At 43.2% G+C, this 16510-nt stretch overlaps 1 protein-coding gene across 1 annotated transcript in view; it reads left to right on the top strand.

Annotated features, from left to right (window-relative positions):
* Positions 1–16510, top strand: part of MAD1L1 (MAD1 mitotic arrest deficient-like 1 (yeast)) — a gene marked incomplete at its 5' end in the record, with an annotated part of 322697 nt that overhangs the window by 102660 nt on the left and 203527 nt on the right. Inside the window, one exon of the mRNA XM_009866589.1 lies at positions 11255–11395. Coding sequence (XP_009864891.1) covers positions 11255–11395 — 141 coding nt within the window. The remainder of the gene's footprint in view (positions 1–11254; positions 11396–16510) is intronic.

Genomic DNA, 16510 nt, shown 5'->3' with positions numbered 1-16510 from the left:
GCATGAATTAACCAGCACTCTGGTGACAGTGTAAAACGAAGGTGTTCGCTGAGTGACAGCTAATATTAATATCAGGTCTACAAACTTGTAGGCTGTTTTAAGGTAATAGTTTAATTTTTGAAATGTTTAACATTGAAGGAAATCTGTGTAGGTGGGCTGTCGTCACGAAGGCTGGACGTTCTTTCTCAGGTGTGGATATGCATCCTTCTCTGTTCTCTGCTAGGTGAGGTTGAGGAGGTTACTGCCTGCCGTGTTCCCAAACTACAACTTGCTGGGCTTTTGCCATCCCCTGGCTCAGCAGCTTTTGGGGGAGCATCTTGTCCTGCTGCTTTGATGATGGGCTGAGCCCTCTGAAGCTGTTGACCTGCTGGAGCAGGGTCTGTGGGTGACTTGCATGGGGAAGAGTTTGATGGGAAGGAGATGTTGGGAACATGAGCTCTTGGGCCAGCCAGGAGCTGGGCAAGGGTGTACCCGTGACAGAGAGAGGTGGGGGAGGGACCATCTTCACTCTCTCTCTTCATTTTTTCCTCATCAGCCCCCTTCAGCTCAGGATACTGCAGAATGAGAGCAGCAGTCAGAAGCGAGTGATGAGAGTGTGAAAGACTGGGAAAGCAGTTGTGCTGGAAAACCAAAGATTGGACTTGTTTACCTTGAAAAGTAGTTGAATAAGAGGTGACAGGTTGAAAGTGTGGAGTCTAATGAATGAGTGGTTTAGAGAAGTTATTTGGGAGCTGCTGTTCCCCTTGTCTGTGCAATGCAAGAACAAAGGTGTTCAGTGAAGCTGAAGGGTGGTAAATTAAAAACTGATAAAAGAAAATATGTTTTCAAGCAATGGAAGGAGCAATAGGATTCATTTCCATCAGAAAATTGGCAAGGTGAGGGATTTACCAGGCTTCAGAAAGACTGGATATTTACATAATCAATAAATATATCCAGAGGAGTTGTCAGTGAGAACTTGTTTTTCAGAAGTATTTATTAAATGTCATTTTTCTGGAGTTGGGAAGCACAAGGTGAAGGTGCAACTGGAATGGTGGCAGAGCACCATAATATTTTACCTGCCTGGTGTGGTCCTTGTAACTAGTTCTTAAACACCCGATTCTGTTGTTCACCATATCTGGGTCTCAGGAGAAAAGGGACTTCAGGCACGGGGGGCAGTTCACGGGCTTCTCTGCCGGCCTGCATTGTCATTTATACCGAATTTGGGTGCCAGCATATGATAAACCTCTGCTTCCAGAGCACCGAGGCGGCACATTTTCTTTTTTAAGTGCAGAAAACTCTCTCAGAAGTGCAGTTCACAAGGCTGAGGAGTAGCCGAGCTGCATGGTGTTTACGTGCTGTCTGAGAGCAAACCCTGAAGATGGCTCCTGATTAAGCTAATGAGACTTGTTGTGTGGGTGTTGTCTGAGCTGTGCTCTGGGCTCAGAGAATAAGGTGATACTAAAAAAAGCCGAGGAAGTATTGCTTGGTGCAGTTTGTGTTAATGTTTTTACTTGGCTTGTATACTCAAAGTGTTAAAATAGTTGTTCGTTCTTATTTTCAAAGCGTACAAGGTAAAACATGCAACGCACATCATGTGGATAATGTGAAATGTGTGTTGTGTAATGTGAAATTAGTATTTTGACCACATCCAAGTAAATCGATTTTAGTTCAAAGTAAAGGCTTATTATTGCTTTGCCCTAGATAAATCACTGGGTGGGATTGAACAAGCTGTCCCTTAAGGTAGCCCAGTTTTACTGCGGGAAGCACGGCTTGGGTGAGAGGGGGCCCTTAATGGTTATTATAATTTCAAGGAGAATATCTTCCTGTGTTTATTTTTTTTTTTGCCTTATAGATGGCTTATGTAGTATGGAAGTTGCACACCGTGCCTCCTGTGCTTAACAAAGGTCAACACCTTGAGCACCAGGGTTGGGTGGGCACTGGACATGGGCGGTTTGGGGTTTTTACGCTCCGTTTTCTGCATCAAGGTGGATCTATGGATACTGTGGGCTTCTGGACACTTCCCTTATAGGTCTGGCACAGTAACTGAAGGGAGTTTCCCGCAGTTGTTAGGGTTAACTCCAATGCATAGCGTGCAGAAAGGCCTTGTGTACAGATGCGTTCCATGGCTTGCAAATTTGCTCAGCCGTGATGTGAGGATTTGCAGTGCAGGTGCTGTGGGTGTCTGGGGGCTCCTCGTGTGCCAGGGTTCCTGTTCCTTAACTCGCTTGCTTGATACAGTCCTATTGCAGCACATACACAGGCAGACTTTTCAGTCTTTGTGCTGCCTCCTCTTCCGAAGGAGGCGTCGCTGGGCTGTGAGGATGAGGAGCTGTGTCCCCTCTGCCCAGGAGAGTTCTTTAAGGATAATGCGTATGAGCTCTGGGTGACGTAGGAGATAGCTGGATGTGTAATTTCTGAAACTCTTATTGAAGTTGCTGATCTTTTATACCCTGGAGGTAGTAGTGAGAATGTTTTATGAATTAAGTAAAATATGGGAAATTATTAATATTTTCCAATATAGCAGTCAGGTGATGTATATGCTGAAACATTTACTAGCAACCCTTCTTCTTTGCCTTTTTCAAAAAGCCCCAGCTGCCAAGTTTCTGGAGTTGTTAACACATCGTAAGGGGACCAGGAATGATTACATTTCAAATTCAGTGCAGTGTGCTATGTTGAACTGATCCGATGAAGTCAGGCTCTGATTTTTCTCTATTCTCAAAATCTGATGCGGGAGATTTTTACTCCTGCTTCAGTTCTGGTTTAGTGTGAATGTGCAAGGAACAGAGCCCAGATGGGGCTGCAATTCCTCCTCCTTTATTTTTGAAGAGATAACTGCACTGGCTTAGAGCACAGTTCGTTTTACTGTTCCCTTAAGTTAATGACATTTAAGCGGTTAAAACTGCAGGAAACTGGTTATTAAGAGATTTAGAGGCCAGTATCTGGGTTACTTTAGAAGACAGGAGGAAAAAGAAAGAAATCCAAGGGTAAGGAATAAACACAGGGCTGAATTTTTATGTGCTGTAGATACTGGCAGAATCTGATGCACCCTCACAAAAACTTTCTTTTCAGGGTTGAGCAAGGCTTTTTCTTTTCTTTTTTCTCTTCTCTTCTCTTCTCTTCTCTTCTCTTCTCTTCTCTTTCTCTTCTCTTTCTCTTCTCTTTCTCTTCTCTTTCTCTTCTCTTCTCTTTCTCTTCTCTTTCTCTTTCTCTTCTCTTTCTCTTCTCTTTCTCTTCTCTTTCTCTTCTCTTTCTCTTCTCTTTCTCTTCTCTTTCTCTTCTCTTTCTCTTCTCTTTCTCTTCTCTTTCTCTTCTCTTTCTCTTCTCTTCGATAGATGAATAAAATATCACTTTTTTTTCTTGCCAGTAGATATAGACGAATACATTTCCTTGTCAGTTGTGTGCCTTCACTCTGCCAGTGATTGTAATCTAGTGGCTAGGTTGAAGAAGGTATATGGCATTATTTTTTATTTTTTTTAAAGAAATAAGCATTTTTCAAATGCACACCCTGTCAGATGCCCGTGTCAGGCAGAGAGGGGCCCTGTGCTGAGGTAGGTGAGTAAGGCAGCTTCACATTTGTGCAAGATTGCTGCTACTTGCGCAGTGGGGCTAAGAGAAATAGTAGAAAAAAGGGGGTTTGTGTTTGGTGGGGTTTTTTTATGAGTGAGGAGATGAAAAATACTCTGAGATAGAAAAGCAAGCTTGGGCTAGAGAGAGGCAGTGGTGAGCGTTCTGGTAGAAGGGAGTTAAATGAAGAAAAGTCATAAAATTATTTCACGGCAGCAGGCAGTTAGGAAACATAACTAAACATGTTAAACTCACTGTGAAGCAAGAGGACCCCAGGGGTATTTCAGTCAGATAATATTTAGTTTGTTGCAGTGTCAGTTGTATGATTGCTTGTCAGTTGGCATATGTATGTGCTATAAGCAAAATGAGGCTTTTAGAGACCATGCACAATTTTCCAGAAGATCGTAAGTGGGGGATTTATCAGAGACAGATTAGAAGAGTTACAGTGGATTTGTTTGCTCTGCTCCATTGCCAGGGTACAAGGCAAGCTGAGTTCTCTGCACAGAAGTGGGAGAAGTGAGGGATGAGAGCTAGGAAGGAAGAACTGTAAGTCTGGAGAAAAACTTAAGGGATATAAGAGCAGGTGGGTGGCACCAGTATCTGTAGATGTGCATTTGAAGCTGCCTGCTGAATGCTTGCCAAAAGAGTGGTCAGATTGCAGAGTCTCCAAAGTTTAATAAGGTGCCAGTCGGAAAGCTAAGAATGTCTCTTAAGGCCTTCTTCTGTCACCTAAAATTAGCCTTGGTTGTCTTTCTCTGGCTCTCTGCATGGTTGCATCCGCTTCTCACCAGCGTTTCCCTTGGTGGCTGCTTCCTCCAGACTTCCAATCTTGGGTGGAGAGCTGGGGTTCAACCTTAACGATACGGTACCTTTCCTAGGAATAAAATTGCTACCGTATGAGAGTATCAGGAACAGTGATGAAAACCATCGGTCGTAGAGAGATGGTGAGAGAAGTAGGAATGCTTAATTCCCCGTTTGCTGTGTGCCCATGGTTACAGAGTACATCACATCAGTCTTTCTGACCTCTCTCCCACCTATTTGGGTTAGACACGGATGGAGGCACTTCAACTTATAAAGAATGTTTTATTTTTATTGGAGAAGCCTTGGTTGTAGGGCACAATATATCCAAAGGGCTTCTTTATAGGTTAAATCCATCTTTAGACTCCTGTGATAGCCTTCTGTTGGCTTGAGGGGCAAAAATGCAAGCGAAGGTTTGATATATAGAAAGTCACTTTCAAGAGGTAAGGATATTTTGAAAAACTGTTCCCTAATGTTCTTGTCAGTGCAAGCGTAGTGAAATCTGCTGGATGTTTCTATGGAGTTAACAGGCTTTTTTGTAAATGCTGTTTTAATTGAAGTCTTGAGTAGAAAGTCAATGGTGTGTATATACATATGTGTCTGCAGTCAGTTCTAATTTGCAAAGTAATGTGAAAATAGGTCAGCTACAGAGAGAAATGTTGGGAAATGGCTGTAGCTGAGGAGAAAGCTATTTGGAGGTCTGGGAATAGAAAAAAAACTGGTTTAAAGATGATTAGTACAAAAGTTAAGGGTGGTAAGAGAAAGGGAAGCATTTTCTTTTTGGTGATAGTAGATCCTGCTTTAGACACGGAGATTTTGAGAAGTTTCTGGTAATTTCATTTTTGCTGGTTTTGTTTGACATAAAACTCCTGGGTTTTTTGTCTGTTCTGGAGAACTCAGTTAGTTCTCATTAGCAGGGCTCCAAGAGGGTCAGGAGCTGAGGGGATGTAGCTCCCTTAGACGTGTTCCTGTCATAAAAGTCTGACCAGATGTGCCTTTAGCCACAGCTCTGCCTTCAGGCCCCTCTTTCTGGGGTCTTGCTCTCCCTTCATTTTCACTTTTTCTCCCCTCCCTGTTTTCTGTACGGCAGTGGGATGTGAACGTAGCCTTTGAAGAGAGAAGCCTGATTACAAAGTAAGGCTGAGCAACGTATCGGCGCAGCATCGGTTCCTCCAGCCACCAGGCTGGGACAGAACCTGTTTGTTGTCCGTAGCCCCGTGCTAACGCTTTTTCATGGTGTTTAGGGCAGCCACTGGTGTCTCAACGAGCTCGTAGCGGGATGTGCGTGTGTCCCATGAGGAAGATGCCGTCAGGCAGCTTCAAGAAGGGCCAGATGCCGAGCGATGCCGCGACCTGTTAGTGGTACCCAGGGTCTGTGCTGCTGCACAGCGTGCAGGGCTCTGTGCTTGGCTGTCATCAGTTTGATCACCTCAATAGAACTTCATTTCTTGAAATTACAGCCGTGTTGTTGAATTGTAATCTTCCTCTTTGATAAACACATCACTGAAGTTGAGATTTATCACAGTTATTGTTTGTCTTTATTCAGTAGACAAGTTACCTGTCGAAGAAGGAAATTAGACTGGCTTGATACTATTCATATTAAGGCTCAGTTGATCGTTCTTGCTAATTCTTCTCTAGCTGCTTGAAATTTCACTGTAAATGTTTTCTTCAGGTATTTTATGACATACCAAAATTTTGGTTTATAGTTACCAGACTGTCTTCTCATCCATCCTTCTTTTAAAAGATTGGATCTGTTCCTATGTTTTCTTTTCAGGGCCTCTTCTGCCATTTGTGTGTTCACCAAAGATAGTTGCTTGTGGACCGGGATTACTGTGACTCACTTTTGAAGTATCCTGAAGATGTGTTTTGTCAATAGGTCCTGACACGTTCCAATATATTTAAGTGTTCTTCAGTTGTTTCTGACCATATTTTGGCTTGTGTGCCCACACCTCACACTGCTAATTTTACCAGTGTTAAACATCTGGTCAGTCCCTGTTACCATCTCTCTTTTTGTCTGTTTGTATCGCTTAAAGCCAGAAAGCACAGATCTCTGTTACACAGTCATCTTTCTTTTTCAGTTGTGTTTTTACAAGGAATAGTTAGCTAAATTATACCTGATTGCAGATAACATCTCTTTGATGTTGAAGCTCCATATCTTTCTTCAATCTTGAAATTTTATCTTATTACAACTAATTTGGGGTTAGAAATCTGGAGAGGAAGAGGAGGGGGAAATCTTGCCACTGATTTCCTATAATGAAGCAGTCTATTAACATTCTCCAAAAATTATCATTAATTAAACAAAAAGCTCATCTAATGCTAGGAACAGGAATATTTCTGTACCATCAGAAAAGCAGCGAGTGGGAAATATCATTATGATTCCACTTTAAAGAGCTTGTCTCTTCTGCCAGGCTCTAACACTGCAGAAGTGAGAGAGCAAGTGAGCTGTGCGTTTGGGCTGTGGATTAATAGTTGAAGTTCACTCGTGTGGAAATAAAGCAGATTTTACTGTGACTGGAATCTGTCATTAAAAAGCCATTATCGGAACCGACCGGCACGATTCCTGCTCTTTCATTGCTAATGACAAAACAATCTGTTCTTTAAAAAACAACAACCCTATATTTGCTTTCAGAGAATGGTGCAGGAGACTTACCAGAACAGGAGCCGGGTGAGGAGAGGCAGTTGAAAGATTTATTGATCAATAAACCAGACAATTACAGCTTGTTTATAATAGGAAAAAGAAAAAAAAACCCAACCAACCACCAAAGCCGAACCTCAGGCCTGCAAGCAACGCTGAGACTCTAATAATGATAACTAACTCTGGCATCCAGCTTGAAACGATAATAAGATATAGGATTTCAATAAAATTATGACACTAGACAAACTTTACCGTAGGAACAAAATTTCCCTGGGTGTGTGACTGACTTCAGTTAGATTTGTAACTTTAATTTCTTTCTTATTGATTTTTCTTTTCTTCGACTAATTAGGAAGTCTGTGGTGAATTGTGTGTATGTATGTGTGAGGAGGGGCTAACAATGAGCAACAGGAACAGGGCCTGAGTTTGTGTATATGTGGATGAGGTCAGATAGCTTTTTAAATTTTCTTGGCTACATTTTCCTCTTCAGGTGCTTCTGATACAGAGCTGGGAGTCACTCTCCTGCTCCTCAGTGTGCACGTATTTGAAGGTGCAGGTAGCCCTCGGTGGTGCAGCTTCGGCCACCCAGGGGGTATTGCTGGAGATGATGATCATGGTCCTTATGTGAACAGTTCTCAGGTCTTTCCCTGAAATTAACCCAAACAGCCCTGGAGGAGCCCACTTGTATTACTGTTGTTTCTAAACCACTCTGGTGACACTCTGGTGGGTGGGTGCCAGAGAAAGAGATTTTCCCTCAGCTTCAGGCTGCTCACTAACCAGGACTGATTTGGGCTTCACACAGATGGAATAGAGGAGCTGGTGGGAGAAGCTTTATCTTAGAGACGGTGTTTAGCAGATGTGCCATCCTGTACTTTACTATAGCAGATTAGCTCTAGTTCGAGGTTAAGATTATAAAACACGTTTTCTTTTCAGTTACTTAGGCTATAGTAGGAGGCATATTTGTTTGGTGAATTGGCTGTTCCTGGCAGAAGGAATGGAAACTGTTCAACCTTTTGAAAAATTTACTATCTTTCCTCTTTTTCGAACTTACTCCTCCTCAAACACAGCTGCAAGCTGCAGCTCCAGAGTTTGCTGTAGGGCATTAATTTTCTGGGTTTGTAATGAACATCAAAACCAATTGTTCTGCTTTTAGGGCATGTTTAGAGTAAGCTGCATTTCTGTTCTGGTGTTGATTTGAACTGGTCAAGGTAAAGAGCACCTGGAAGTATGCCAGCATTAAGTTAGCAGACTTGCACTGTGCTGGATAAGTTCTGGAAATTCCCACAGGAATTTAGTAATTTTGGTGAATACTCCTGAGAGAAAGCAGGAAGGCAGAGGTGTTGGAAATAGGTTAGAAAGGGCATCTGAAAGTCCCTGGGATATTTTTGATGGGGCTTGGGGAATATCCTGTTGTGTGGGATGAGGAGATATTACAGCAATTACTAAATTAGGATTACATTTTAGAGAATCTTTTTAGACAGAGGGCTTCTCAAGAAGAACTGTTTCCTGCCAAACTCACAAGATCTTTAGGAGCGAGGAAAAAGCTTTCAGTAAGTGCTCTTGATGGGGAGAAATTTAAAAAATTGAGCTGGGGACCACTTGTTGGAAGCTGAGAATTGATTTCATTACAGTATTAATATTTAGAAATAATTAAAGAGGAGAACTAAACTCCAGAATCAAGTGTGTAATTGTATCACCCTTTATTTCACCACCTTTTTTCCCAATACGGCTTGTGCTGTGTTTACCGTGCATGTTGTTTCTCGAGAAGTTTACTCTTCCTTTAAGAGAAAGGCTTTGAAGAGCCTGTGGTTGATTTACGGGGAAAGACAGCTCGTAGGCATGTCCTGCTCCCATGCAATCTTCCCATCCTAACATGAAAGCAGAAGTTTGTCCTTGCAGCTGAAGAGCTTGGCGAACTGCTGGGATCTTTCTGGGGATGACTTGAACGACCTAATATTCAGCAGTTAATTGGAAGCCAAGTGTGATGGGAATTGCCAGGAGTCCTGTTTGCTGTTGAATAAAATGTTAAGGATTTTGGGACTGCCCTGCTGTAACGGAGAGAACATTGCAGTGTTACATTATCACACTGATGAAGGATGCTTAGTAGAAAATTAGAATGGTGGAGCAGCTAGGAATACAGAGAAAGAGAGAGGATGCTGTAATCGCAGATCTAATTGCAACAACATGCAAGGATCAAACCAGTACCTTCGCTAAACGCTGTCATTACATTCTCTTCTGTGGTCTAGACGGTGATTCTGCAGGAGATGGGAAATGAAAGTTGTCTCCTGGGCAAAAGCAGTGTGCCTGCTGGAGACGGCGATGGGCAGGCTGGGCGTTGTGTCTGTACCTTGCGGGGGGAGCAGGAGGATGGAGTGATCCTGTCCTGCTGCCTTTCTGCTAAACAAGTTCGTCACGAGGTGGGTGTGGTGTGACTGGGTTTGGGTTTTCTTCTGCAGTAACGTGGAAGAATTACCTTTTGTATGTCATGTCAGATGAATAATGTTTTCTAAACTGTGGCAAAACTGTTCTTCCCCTGGAAAAATACTTCTCTTCAGTCAGGCCTGAGCAAGGAACTAGTAATATCTTCCAGTACTATTTATGTTAAAATCTGTTTTTCTTTATTATTTTATTAACTTGGTTACTGGAGCCTCAGGCTGTCCTTTGGTCTTGGGGTCCTTTTACCTGCTGACTGACCCAACCATCTCAGCTGACCTTTCCATCTGTGACGTGCTCTGAGCACACACTGTACCTCTGGCAGTGCCCCTAGTCTTATTTCTACACCTTGAATGTGAAGATTCTTTCCCTTCCCCCTGCATACACTTCTTATCTGTGTTCAGTCTTTGACCTTTAGATTTTGAAGGAGGAGACAACCTTTGTATACAGGCTTGCTCAGATGAGTGGTTGCCGTCACCTCTATCTCGAATACAGTCTTTTTTATTTGACAGTGGGGACAGAAGGACTTTTTTTTCCCTAGCCTGGCAATTCCTGATTTCCCCAAGAGAGCAGGATCCCAGGGAAGCGTTTCAGCGTGGCCAGGCTGGGCTTGTGAAGTGCTCCAGGTTCAGTGTGGGGGCAGTGGCCTGGCCTGGAAGTGAACCCCACAGCTGTAAAGTTGAGTGAATAGTAATATTTTAGCTTTTTGTAGTGGCAGAATTAACACCAGGGAGGGGGCTTGTCTGGGGCACTTGAGTGTTTCTTTCCCAGGGTGAGGTAGCGAATTTCAGCAATAAGCGGAGGGAGCACTGTAAGATTTCCAAGGAGTATTTGTTCTTTGGTTTTATGCCAGGCACCTGCGCTGCTCTGACCCTGTTCTGTAGCCTCACAGACATCAGGGTTCTCCCGTGCAGTCAGGAAGATAAAACACTTCATCAGCTGGCTAATCCCTGTATGCATATTCCACTGAAAATGGTCATCTTCTTAAAACAAGGCTGACTTTTAAGATTTTTCAGCCTTTTGTCTGCATTCCCCTTTTCTATAAGTGCCTTGGAGGCAGATGTTAGGTGCTGTCTAAGTTGGGGATGCATTAGGAAATACTTCAACCAGGAGCTCGCACAAAAAGTTCTCCCATTAGTTTTCAGCCCCAGCTTTATGCTTGGGTGTGTGAATGCTCTTGGGCATGGGAGAGAGAGATACTTCTTTTTGTTTTCTTTGAAAATGCTTGGTTCTAATTGACAGCAAATAGCAAAGTGAGCTAAACACCTTGTCTGTGAGATACTTACCTCTGGAAAAAATATTTATAAACTTTGAGTGTTGCAGTGTTTAAGGACTGGTAAGTCACGTACCAGTTAGAGGATATTTGCTCTCAGACGCTTCATTTGTTGTCAAATCTGCTTCATTTCTGTTGTGACAATTCTGTTCATTCATTGCTGGAACTCTTTGGCAGAAAAATGTCAAGTACTACACTAAATATTTTGCTGAAGAAACCCATTCAGCCATGTTGAATTAGAAAAGTGTCTCCAAAAAGAAGGCAGGCTCTGTTTTCAGTTGCCATCTGCTTGTTAGAGTGTATGCCTGTTGCTTTCCTGCAAGGAATATGTGGTTTTATATACACCAGACAGTCTAATTTTTCACTTTTCAAAGCGACAACATTTGTTTTCATAGAACAGCAGGTTCATCTGTGGCATGATGCTGGTATGAAGATGATGAGAGTACGTCCATCAGGGTTTCTTTGCCGTGTAAAAGGACAATGGGAAAAAGTGGAGAATATTGTTCTGAGAACCCTCTCCTTGGAATGAGGTCAGGGACTTTATCCCTGAAGATGTTTACTGTTCTTCCCTGCAGGAGCGTGATGGGATGCGAGCAATCCTGGAATCGTACGACAGCGAGCTGACCCCGTCGGAGCACTCGCCCCAGCTGAACCGGCGTATGCGTGAGGCCGAGGAGATGGTGCAGAAGCTGCACGCTCACAACACTGAGCTGGAGGTAATAAAAAAGCATCATGCTCTAACCCCAGGGGTGAAGTGGTTGAGACTTTTAAGATTGAATTGCCTGGTCATGTGATCTGCTCTCACAGAAGACGGATTTGCAAAATTCAGGCTTCAAAATACCAGGATCAGTAAGACCCACAAGTTATTATTCTGCACCTGAAGCTGGGAAGCCAGAAAAAAATAATCATCTTTGGGTGTGGTGAGTGTGCTTTGTGTTAAGCAGAGTTGTGCTGCACGGCTGGAGTGACAACTTGTACCTGCAGGTTAAAGGCTTGTGGGAAGGGGAAGAAATGTAGCGGGTTTGGTGTCTTCTCTGTGGTCTAATCCAAGCGGCTCACTCTATCATGTGTGTAGCAAGGCTGGTCTGTACACAGTGTGAGTGAGCGTGTGTTTGTAAGAGCTTTACTCTGAGGGCTGTAAGAACTGACGTATGTGTCTGCTCTTAATTCATCACTTCTTGGCATTGGGCCTGAAACCCCCAGAATACCAGTAACTCTATTAAATGCTTTTTACTAGATTTTCTCTAAGAGAAATCTTTCTTTCCAAAGATAGAAGTATTTCCTGATGGAATTATTTTATTATTTTTAGTTCTCCTTTTGAAAATTTGTAGTCTGCAATATGATTGTAATGAGGTAAATGTTAACATCCATTTGCCATGTTCCTCTCTTCTCTTTTCTACTCTGTCATAGTGGAATGGGCTTTATAGTCATGAGTTGAAATATTTGGAATACGTTCGTGATCTTAAAGCTTGGCAGTTTCATTACACAGACTTTACAGTAGTCGTAAGTATGTGAGTTTTCCTTTATTCATGCCCAGTTCCCCCATCACGTAGATTTACAGATGCCATAATTCAAATGCAGTAAAGCTTGTAGAAATTGATGCTCCTCAGGTTCATGTTCAAGCCGCAGAGTGGCTTGTCCCACTGAGCACAAACCTCTTTGTTGCCTCTGGCATCCTTAAAAATGCTCTTTTGTGTTACTGGGTGGGAGCTTAGGCAATACTGGCTTCAGTGATCTTTAAAGCATTAGCAAGCAGAAGAACGTAGTGTGATATTGATCAGTATCAGCTTCTCAGAAAAAGAATTCTGCAAAGTTTGGGACAAGCTGATAAAGAAGTTAGCTGGTAACATCAGATGAATTGGAAATTTGCTTGAGTTTATCTGTCTCAGATTGTTACTTTATGTTGTCTTTTGATCACCGTATTGCTTAGCACCAGACCACAGGATTAGACGACACTGACATAAAGTATTAGCTGGCTATTTTGTTCTGTTTTCTTTGGTGTTTCCATCAGTGACTCTGAGTTGTTGGGGGGAGATTTCCTGAATGGTTTCACTGCAGAGGTCAGAAGTGTGTGACATCTTTGGGCAATAGCAAATTACCTTTTCTTCTTCGGGTGAAAGCATGGAGAGTCTGGGAACCAATTGCTACACCCCTTTATTTATAGAAAACAAATTTAAATTTCCTTTCATGGGTATGGATTAAGGGCTACATGGAAAATTTCAGAAAGGAGCTGTGTTCTCTGGAGGTTTGTTTTGTGTGATGTCAACCTTTAAGCCTTTCAAAGACTTTGCTAGAAGCAGGATTCAAAGACCTGATATTCTCCTTGTAAAGTAAAATTTTACGCTTCACTCGATTGTGCTTGCCTTTCTGACTGCAGCCTTGACTGCCGAATCCCATCTGTTTCAAAATTCAAGGGAAAAGTTTTTTGTTCTAGCAAAAATCTGAAGAATGGAATGGGAAATTGAGGTTCAGGCAGGACTTCTGGTGCCTCATCATCAGGAGCAGCGACTCTAATCAACTGCCTGTAGATCAAAGAACTGGTCGATAGCAGCTATTAATAACTTCTAACATAATGCTCTGCACCCTCCCAGCTCTGCTGAGCCTCTGTACAAATTTTAGAAATGTTGACACCTGCATGACTCATCTCACAAGCAGTGAATGAGGCACCTTGGAGCCTTGGTTGTTTCTGAGATGTGGGAGAAACAATCTGTGGTGGGGAGGGCTGGGAAGGCAGCAATAAAAGGAACTTCAACACGTTAAAGTCGAAGTGGGGCAGGGTCAGGGCATCTCAGGAGCCCCTGGTGTGGAAGGGCTCGGGAGGGCAGCCCAGCCAGCTCGTACGATAGCACAGAAGGATAAGAAGAGCCTGTCTGCGAGCGTCATGTGCGTGGTGGCAAACCAGTGACGTGCGCAACTATTCCGACGGCATCTAGGGGATGCTGCAAGGAGAGAGAGTGATGGATCTGAGCTGAAAAGGCCTGGCTGGCGCTATTGCTTCTGCTAGGCTAAGCTGGTTAGTGTGGAAAGCGATTAAGACCCTTAATTAAGAGAGGATGTACCACTGCAGATGCCCACGGTTATGCCTGCAGAGGAGCGCTGCTGGCAGCTCGGCATGCGCTGGGAATGCTGTGCCCGTGTTGCAGGAGCAGCCTTCGCCCCGTCCCTGCGCTCTGCATCTTGGCTGGTATCTCTGAGGTCCGGGAGCATCCCAAATTTAAAAACATCCTTAAGAGGCTTTAAAAAGACCCTCTTGTGTTACATTTTCTAATTTCTGGCTTTCAACTTTGTTCATAAACCTTAAAAGTCACACCATGCAATGTGTCTCTCTTCCCTGACTTCTTTTATCAGTGGTTTTTTTTTCCTTTTTTAATTATTTTTTTGCTTATTTTACCAAAATCTCGTTCTGTACTCCCTAGCAGAGAGATATTAAGTAGGTTTTCTTTCACTTGTTTCTTCCGGCTGCCCGAATCTGTTACCACCTGCCCCACTGAACAAGCCATAGAGGGAAGAAGTGATGTTCTTAGCAGGGATTTTTCCAAGCTCTGAAAATGAACATTTTCCCATCCATTCCAGCAGGAGCTCTGTGTGAGACAGGAAGTGCTCTGGTGAAGACAGAATGGGAGTGATAACAGAGTAGAAAAGAAGAGAAAGCTGTGTGGGACTAGGAAGATTTTGGGCTATAGCAACAGCTTTTAACTCATTAGTGTGATGAAGCCTCTAGTAAGTTCTTTGCTCGATGTATAAATGGATGTTGGAAGCTGTTTAAAACAACACAGGGAATGCGAGAGAGGTGTGCAAGCCCTGGAGAGTTGTGTGTGAGTAGTTTATTAATGTGTGGTGGGATGGAGTTAGGTGAGACACTGAGTCGAGCCTGACTCCCTCGTTCCCCAGCCCTTACTGGGCAGGGCAGCTCCTGGGAGCGCGACTGCATCCGCGTCGCACACATCGCTGGGCTGCAGGCACCTTTCCAGAAGCTGAAATACAGAAGGATGCTTTCATCCCAGATCACTTCAGAGACGCAGTGTTGCTGCGTAAGAACTAGTTCTATCGGAGCCCGGTGCGGCGGAGGAGTGGAAGGCTGAGAGAGGCTAATGGGGAGGTTTTTAAATCCCCGTCATTGATGACCGATGAGAAGGATTGGATCTCTAATGCATGAATGTGCAAACGCATAGTCTGTCGTGTGACTGAAAAGGATTGCTTCATCCTCCCCAGAACTGCTGCCCCCGGCCCAATCCCCTACTCCACAACGCTGACCTGTCTGGAGAGGTTGAAGAAAGCACTTTACAGAGTGCTGGATGTAAAGCATTCAACATGTAAAGGGGGAGATGCAAAGAAAAATGTTCTCTGAAATGGTGGCTGAAAGAGCAAGCAGGCTGTGTCAGCCTATTTCATGCGGTTAATGAAGTGTCACTCACCATCTTTTTTAAAGTGTGTTTTAGAACTGAAGAGGGAATGAGTTTGTCCCTGGTCAGCCTGCTATAAATACTTAAAATAAACAGAATCGTAGCTGGTTTTATATCACAGCATGAAATTTTGTTTTGTTGCTGATGATGCTAACAGTTTTCTTGCCAATCTTAGTTAACTTTTACTACCTTAGCCCCCATTACTTCTGATTTCAGGGTAAATATGACAAAACAAGAAGCTTCTGTGCATGCAGCAGCTACTGTGAAAAAACTCTGATGTGCAGTTTAATGTTTGAAAAGTTAAATCCAGCTGCACAAAAGAGAAACCATCATAAATATAGCTCCATTAATAGCGATTTTATTGCAACACACTTGGCTCCATATGAAACTTTAATGAAGAGAGATTTGCGGGAAAGACTCATGCTGACACCTTCAGTGGTCTCCAGCATTTTTTACGTTGAGAGATTTACACTGTCTGTGAGCACCATATGTACTCTAATCAGTTAATTATGAGTCTGACAGTTTCAGCACATGAAATGCCATATGTTCTCTGTTTTTGTTCCACAGGCATTACTGGTGACCTCCAAACTCATTGACCAAATATTGTCACCTCACCTGCACCTGGTAACTGCAGCACATCTGTTGATGGTGAAAATTGGACATTGTTGATTCTTGTGATATTAGTCACAAATATGCTCCTTGCAAAGGGAGTTACTTAGCAGTCACCCTGGTGTTTAAAGTGCTTAAATTTTACGTGCAGATGCAATAAAATGTTTATTTGAGCAGTTAACTGTTCCTCTTTGCCTCTCACCCAGCTTCTCCCATCACCGCTTTTCTACTTTGCCTTCTTTTTTTTTTTCTGTATTTGACGCATACTTTATGTTTGTCTTGCTTTATCTGCCCTTTGCCATATTTCCTCTCTCCCTCAAAGGTAAATTGCTTCTTGACATAGCAGAACGGGGTTCTGTGATGATGGGAACTTTACAGAGAAATTTCCTCCCATCTGTGCAAGATTAGGAGGAGTCTGTTTTAATTTTCAGATTTCTTCTGCCTACTTTCTCTCCCTCTCTGCTGCCATCCAACCTTTGCTCACTGTTGTTTTTTCTCGGTGACAACTGTAAGAAGCAGTGACAAGATTACTCCACTCACTTTGGATGCCCATAAGGAGCAAATCCGAGTCACTAGAGCTTTCCTGCCACTCCAGAATGGCATATGTTTCACTTGCCCAGACTTCTGCTGTCATTGTAGCATCTTATGTGTGACTCATGTGGGAAAAAACAGGCTCTCTCTGGAGAGGATGCTAATGTGCTCCATGCATCAGCTACCACTGATTGCTGAAGCAGTCACAGGGCTGGACATCATCTTCTGACAAAGCAAACACCTTGTCGAAATAGCATTTTGAACCCGAACGCTTTGGCATCCCTTGGC

This window comes from Apaloderma vittatum, unplaced genomic scaffold, assembly GCF_000703405.1.
Source record: "Apaloderma vittatum isolate BGI_N311 unplaced genomic scaffold, ASM70340v1 scaffold4913, whole genome shotgun sequence".
In the NCBI taxonomy this organism is placed as follows: domain Eukaryota; kingdom Metazoa; phylum Chordata; class Aves; order Trogoniformes; family Trogonidae; genus Apaloderma; species Apaloderma vittatum.
This window is presented reverse-complemented; position numbering and strand designations above follow the sequence as displayed.